Below are 6,935 nucleotides of genomic sequence, written 5' to 3'. Positions count from 1 at the left end.
CTCCATTCCTGCTAAAAGGCACAGAGATTTCTGTCAATGTTTCTGTCCACTCTTTCCTTGATTGGGCCCAGAGAATGACTGTCCGTGATTGAGCTAGCTTTGGGAGGAGATTAAGAACTGCCATATAGATGTATACAATTTCTCTGGTTATAATCTTATGAAACAATAGATACAAAAAGAAAAAAGTTTCAGGTCTTGTTCAGCAACATAAACTAAATTAACTCAATAAAGGAGGTTTAAATTAAAAAGATGGAACACACTTTTCTCCTACCTAAAGCAGGAATTGCTGAGGGAGGGAAGGAAGATGGATGGATGGATGGATGGATGGATGGATGGATGGATGGATGGATGGATGGAAGGAAGGAAGGAAGGAAGGAAGGAAGTCTAATATAAATATTCATTTTTACCTGAGGATGATTTTTCCATACTTCATACATAATTCTGAGAACGTGAAGCTTTCCTTCATCACTTTCAGCCAGAGTTTTGAGGATTTCTCGAAATCTTATTAGAACAGAAGTGAATAACCCATGAGCGTTAAGGAATACATGTCATTCATTCATACAGGTCACTTCTTACGTAACCTCATAATGCAACATGGATTGAAATGTCAAAAATGAGAGAAAGAGAAGTGGACTGGTCTAGTCTCCCAAGATCATTCTGAACTCTGAATTTTTAGATTAAAAAACTAGCAGTATCAACAGGCTGACAAAGAGCTCTGTGACACAGCCATTCTTCCCGCTATCTTGACTAGCTACATATTTAGTTGGGGTTTAGTGATTTATGGAACCCACCGCTTCCCCAAAATCTATACCACCATTAAACCCCGCCCCCCTCTCTCTCACTGTAGTTGAGTCAGAGATAAGAGAAAGCAACGAAGTGAAGCCCAAGTCTCACAGAAGGTTTGTTCCAGCCCTTTGAGGTAGCCAAGACTTCAATGCAAAGTCATGAATGTTAATACTACTTTTGTTATCGGGTTAAAGTAACAGGATCTTGCAACTCTAAATGTGTCTTCCCTACCTCCCTGCCTTTATCCTAAAGTGAACTAGACACAGTCAAGACACCTCCCTCAGTCACAGGAGGCTAAGAGGCAGAGGAGGTAAAGCACAATCAGACTCCCAAGGTTCTGTTACTATAACCAACCTTAACAAAAGGAGCTTGGTCTTCTGATTTGAGTTGATTTCATCATGGTTTACATCATGGGGCTGACATTTTCTCATTGTATAATTGGACCCAGTCATCAACTTTTTCTTCAGAGAGGTTGCTTTTAATTTTGCCAATGTCCAGGCTGACTACACCACTGCAAAATCTAATGCACAGCAGTAAACTTTTGGATTTCCCCTCTCTTTCTCCCGGGCCTCCATTGGTCATTCTTGTTAGGCTGTATCTTGAGACCTAGATGTATACGGGGATAATGTTGTGCTGCAGATCACAAGGAGGTGAGAAAGGACTGATGAACTTTTTGTGGATGCTGCAGTTTAAGAGGAAGCTCCTGACATGCAAAACTAAGCAGAAGTACCCAAGTATCAGGGACTATATAGGAATCTGCCTATTTTAAATTGCAAGTTAAAGAGAAGTGCTTTTTCAAAAGGTAGCTGGACTTCCTTTGTTTTTCCTTGAAGTCGTTTCGGGTCTCATCCAAGAAGTGTCTTCAGTTTCAACTGAACCAGTCAGAACTGAAGAAGCTTCTTGGGTGAAAAGCACAATGTCTTCAGGGAAAAAGCCAAGAAAGTCCATTCGTCTTTTGAAAAAGCATCTTTGGGACAACCATGACCTGGATGACTGAGAATCTTCATAGACATTTTAAAGAGAAGTAGATAATATAGCTATTTTTTTAAAACGCAGTCATTAAATAAATAAAAATCTTATTTGCTTCTGGCCTCTTTTTCGTAACGTTACAAGACAAATAAAAATAAAATGGCAACAATATGAACGCACTGACAGAGTAATATACTTAATGATAAATACTTACTTTCCCAGAGCACTGAAGGAGTGACTGAATGACTTTGACGCTAAGTGCAATAGTGCCTGGACAAAAACTTCTATTTTTAAAGGATTGAATGAGAAGCCTTCATCTGGAAAACAAAGTTACAAACAAGTTTGAATTCCTGTAAACAATATGGGCATTTATGGAAGGCTGAGAAAGACTGAGAATTTCTGTCTTTTTTGAAAAAAAAAAAAAAGTAAAATGGCGAGGAAATTTCATAAAGGGCTTTTTTCTTATCATATCCATTTTTTAAACAAAAACCAAATATCCCTTATTAGGTTTTAAGTTGAAAATGCTTGGTTAGCACAGTACTAATAACTAACAAAACAATAAGCACATTAATCAATATTGGTTAAAGATCATATCCGTACTTTGGATCCATTATGCGAAGACCTAGTCTTCTGGTTAAGACTTTAAGGCTGAGGAAAGATGGAAGGAAAAAGATGGACAGAAGTAACATGGATGGACTCAGTTATAATGGTGGTGGATGCACCATTTGAAAACTTGAAGGGACAGATCATCCTGGATAAAATCTCCCTACAGATAATAAAAAATCAGATAGAGTAAGACATAAACCCTATGCATATGAAAAATTTGGATGTGGAACAAATCCATGTATAAAAGTACAATCCAAGAATGGTTTCCAATTATAATTAAACTCTACATCAATTCTACATCAGATTTACTTTTCAAATATGAGATTATTCTGGACATCAAGGCACACTCTCATAATTTATTTAGCTGTGCTTCTGATCTTTTCCAATAAAAACGTCTCAGATCCATTCAGCTGTTCATATAATGCCGATTCAATTTTTTTTTTTGAAAGGATGTATAGTTTAGTTCAATTTAATATTAAGTCAAATTACGAGTTTCAAAAAATGTCCCATTCTATTAAAACCCATTTTCCAGAATTATTAAGTTTTAAAATGTTTCTACAACATTAAAAAGGGTGATCCAATCTGTGCATTACTTTCCAGCAATCTTTTGAAAAAGAATGACTCATTTTAGCAATTAAAAAAAAAGGTAAAAACTTTCCCTGTCAGTCGTGTCCCACTCTAGGGCGTAATAATAATAATAATAATAATAATAATAATAATAATAATAATAATAATAATAATAGTGGTGATGATGATGATGGTGTTGGAAGGGACCTTGGAGGTCATCTAGTCCAACCCCCTGCTCAGGCAGGAAACCCTATACCATTTCAGACAAATGGCTGTCCAGTCTCTTCTTAAAAACTTCCAGTGTTGGAGCATTCACAGCTTCTGGAGGCAGGTTGTTCTACTGATTAATTGTTCTAGCTGTCAGGAAATTTCTCCTTAGTTCTAGATTGCTTCCCTCCTTGATTAGTTTCCACCCGTTGCTTCTTGTCCTGCCTTCAGACGCTTTGGAGAATAGCTTGACTCCCTCTTCTTTGTGGCAGCCCCTGAGATATTGGAACACTTCTATCATGTCCCCCCTCGTCCTTCTCTTCGTTAAACTAGACATACCCAATTCCAGCAACCGTTCCTTATATGTTTTAGCCTCCTCATCTCCGTTTCTTGGCGAGGAAGCCAGCGTAGTCCGAAGACATTTTCTATGGTCATGTGGCCTGCATAGCTATATGCCAAAAGCGCACAGAACGCTGTTACTTTCCCGCCAAAGTGATACCTATTAATCTAGTCGCATTTGCAGGCTTTCAAACTGCCAGGTGGGCAGCAGCTAGGGCAAGTAACAGGAGCTCACCCCATTGCGCGTGTCTCTGGTCTCAAACCCAGGCTGTCAGCTCTCCAGCTGACAAACTCAGTGTCTTTAACTGCTGAGCCATTGGACCCCCCCCTTTTTGAGCAGATCTGGAATAGTATCAATTATTATTATTATTAATATAATATATTGCTATAATTAATATAATAATATATTAATATCAAATTTTACTCCAAACATTATACTCACAGATAGAATTTCTGTAAGATGCTTTACTACTGGTGTATTAATCCAGGCTTTAAGTCTGGAATAATAACCTGTAGTAAAGAATCTTACAGAAATTCTGCCTGTAAGTATGATGTTTGGAATAAATTTGATATTAACCGTATCAACAATAATGCCATCTCATATATTTAGGCATACTGTATACCAGTTTCAAACAAGAAGAATATTTGTTTGTTGGCATATATGGGGTGGAGGTAAGATGCTAAAAGTCAGGGACAAAAGAAATTCCACTGAGTTAGTATATATTCTGTCTAAGTGCATAACAATCAAAACCATGTACCAGATATGCTTAAACACGGCTAATTTCTCTGAGGTTTTGCAATGTTTCCATAAATGAACATTAGGAATGGGACACAGTAAATATTAGACAGGCTTACCATCGTTATCCTGATTAGGATTGGGCACATCCTTCAAAATGGTGAAAATTTCATCATTACTTGCTTTATTTTTGATGGCAACGTTTAAGGAGAGTGCAACGCTGTATCCAGGAAGAGATTCTAAAAAGATAGGAAGAAGCAAAGTTACCATCTTTGAAGATTGGACACTTTTATATAAAAGACTGCCTGCAACATAGTAGAAGGTTTTACATATCTTGAGGAACGTTTCAGAAGATAAGAAGCCACATCTTGAAGCAATGTCCCCTTGTGTCATCTTGCCCACTAGGGCTTTGGATGGCCCTTGGGTGTTTCTCAAAGCTACACATGTTTATAGCAGTTTTCTTTAAAGGGATTTATTATTGCCTCCCCCCCCCAGATCATTTCCCACCAACAGCAGCAAATGCATCTTTTATATCTTAAAATGTAAATTATATACTCTCAACATACTGTTGCTTTCTTCTCCATATTTATAAATACACATTGGATTTGCAGGAGTCAAGACTGAAAAACTAGCAGGAACAATATCTATTATTCGCTGATGGTAGGAAAGCCTGAAAAAAGAAGGGGAAAAAAAGTATTTTGAAGAAAGTTGCTCTTGCTCATCATTCAGTAAAAGATACATGCACTGGTAAAGCACCCCACAGCTGATGTCTGTTCACTGAAATTGAACAACATTCATAATAAGTTCTTCAGAAGAACGAGGGCTGTGCCTATGCTATAATTTAACATTATAATTCTTTTCATTGCTCAGTACTGGGTTATTGGCTTCAATATGGCTACCGCATTTTGGCCACCCCTTCTTTTGGCAAACTCAAATTCAACTGGTCAATCTACCAGAAAGAACTCACACTGACTTTTGAAAGTCAGGAATTAATTCTGGTCTTCTCCAAATCTCTCTTAAATTCCCAAGAGAGGGCACAAATATTATCTGAGCTGCTAGCTGCTGTGCTGTGGCTGGCTGAGACAACTCTTGACCTAATTTCCAGGTTAGTTTTATCGTGGTATTGTGCAGATCAGTTCACTGCAAATCCACGTGGTGATATTTCAACAAAGCTGTGGACAGTGGGATGCCCTGAGAATTGGATGCCATTACTAGAATCCTAGATAAGACTCTGTTCTCTTTATAAAGAGAAGGAAGTTTTCAAGTCGATGTCCTTTGAGTTAAACCAAGTCAGGAAGCCAACTCCACAAGTTTGATTTGAACTATACTTTATTGATATATGCCAATGTTTCTGAGCCTTGGGTGCTTGAAAACATGTAGACTTCAATTCCAGGATTCCTCAGTCAGCTATGGGAAGCTATGCTGGTAAGGGAATTCTGGGAATTCTATGCTGGATGTGGGATGGGGAGCTAAGTTGCCCCGGTTGAAAAACACTGATATAAGCTATAGTAGCAAAAAATTAACTATGTTTTCTCTTCCTTCTCACATCCCAGTGAATTAGGGTGGAGTTAGTCTGAGATTTTTTCACAGACATTGTTTCCTGCGTTTAATACATTCCTTTGTTTTTGTAACCATTTCAGCATAGGTTCTCCAAAAACATGGCTAGAGTGACAAGTGCACGTTTTTAAAATAAGACTACATTTGTGTCAGATCATATCAAAACATGTTTAAATGGCTTTGGCCCATTCAGGAGAAGCATAAAAATAAATTGACTGCAGTGAAAATTGATTGTATAAGAAGTGTGTACGTCGCAAAACAAGAATAGGGTCATAAATGGCTGTATGCTGAAGGAGTGCAGACGGACTACAAGACAGAATGAACACAAAACTAGTGATTGCAAAATAAATGTGTGGAGAGGATTTGGACAAAGAGAATTAATGAGGTCTGAACTGCAAAAAAATATAGGAAAGAAAAGTGAACAGAAAGACTGAGTAACTGCAACTGGATGAGACAGAGCAAACTGATAGATTGAAAGTGGTCTCTGCGACATAGTGAATATTGGTGTAAATAATTTTTGGAATCCTTCCTCTTCTTTTTATTCCTCCATGTCTTTAATTTCTTTTGCTTACTCTTTTTGTATGCTTTCTTGGTTCCTGCTTATCCTAATGGACACAGCATGGTGGGTACATATGTATACAAATTCTGATATCTCTCACTCACCTCATGCATTTTTCTAGTACTTCTTTTACGAACCTAGGCCTGAGTCTGTCAAGATCCTCAGAAAGACAATCTGACCTATAAAAAGGAAAAACAAACTATTATAATAAATAATACCTTTCATGTTCATTAATATTCCTGAGATCAGAGAGGGATATTTTTTCATTCAACACATTTTTATTTTATTCACAACATTAAAATACAATTCCAAAAAACAAAAAATAAAATAAAAAGAGAACTAAACAAGGCATAAAATAAATAAAATAAAATATATATAATTGTGCATACAAAAAGAAAAAGACACAAATATACATAAATTGTTCTCCCTAGTTAAATATTGATATATATGCTTCAAGAATAATAGTTCCCCCTTGAGAAATACGGTTACAGTTTATATATTTCTACAGTTCTATTTACGCAATCCATTTGACCTGAAAGTCCGATTCATCCCTCATCGGTTCTGTCAATTTTAAGTCTTTAAAATGCACGTCTTCTAAAAAAAAAAAAA

General features: G+C 37.0%; 1 protein-coding gene across 1 annotated transcript in view; it reads right to left on the bottom strand.

Annotated features, from left to right (window-relative positions):
• Window positions 1-6,935, bottom strand: part of LOC107295771 (nuclear cap-binding protein subunit 1) — a 27,266-nt gene that overhangs the window by 7,874 nt on the left and 12,457 nt on the right. The window contains exons 14-18 of the mRNA XM_015825094.1: window positions 6,431-6,505; window positions 4,777-4,880; window positions 4,330-4,449; window positions 1,970-2,072; window positions 408-501 (exon numbers count right to left, since the gene is read on the bottom strand). Of these exons, the coding sequence (XP_015680580.1) occupies window positions 408-501; window positions 1,970-2,072; window positions 4,330-4,449; window positions 4,777-4,880; window positions 6,431-6,505 (496 nt within the window). The remainder of the gene's footprint in view (window positions 1-407; window positions 502-1,969; window positions 2,073-4,329; window positions 4,450-4,776; window positions 4,881-6,430; window positions 6,506-6,935) is intronic.

Source organism: Protobothrops mucrosquamatus, unplaced genomic scaffold (genome assembly GCF_001527695.2).
Source record: "Protobothrops mucrosquamatus isolate PMUCROS unplaced genomic scaffold, P.Mucros_1.0 scaffold2481, whole genome shotgun sequence".
NCBI classification, from domain to species: Eukaryota; Metazoa; Chordata; class Lepidosauria; order Squamata; family Viperidae; genus Protobothrops; species Protobothrops mucrosquamatus.
This window is presented reverse-complemented; position numbering and strand designations above follow the sequence as displayed.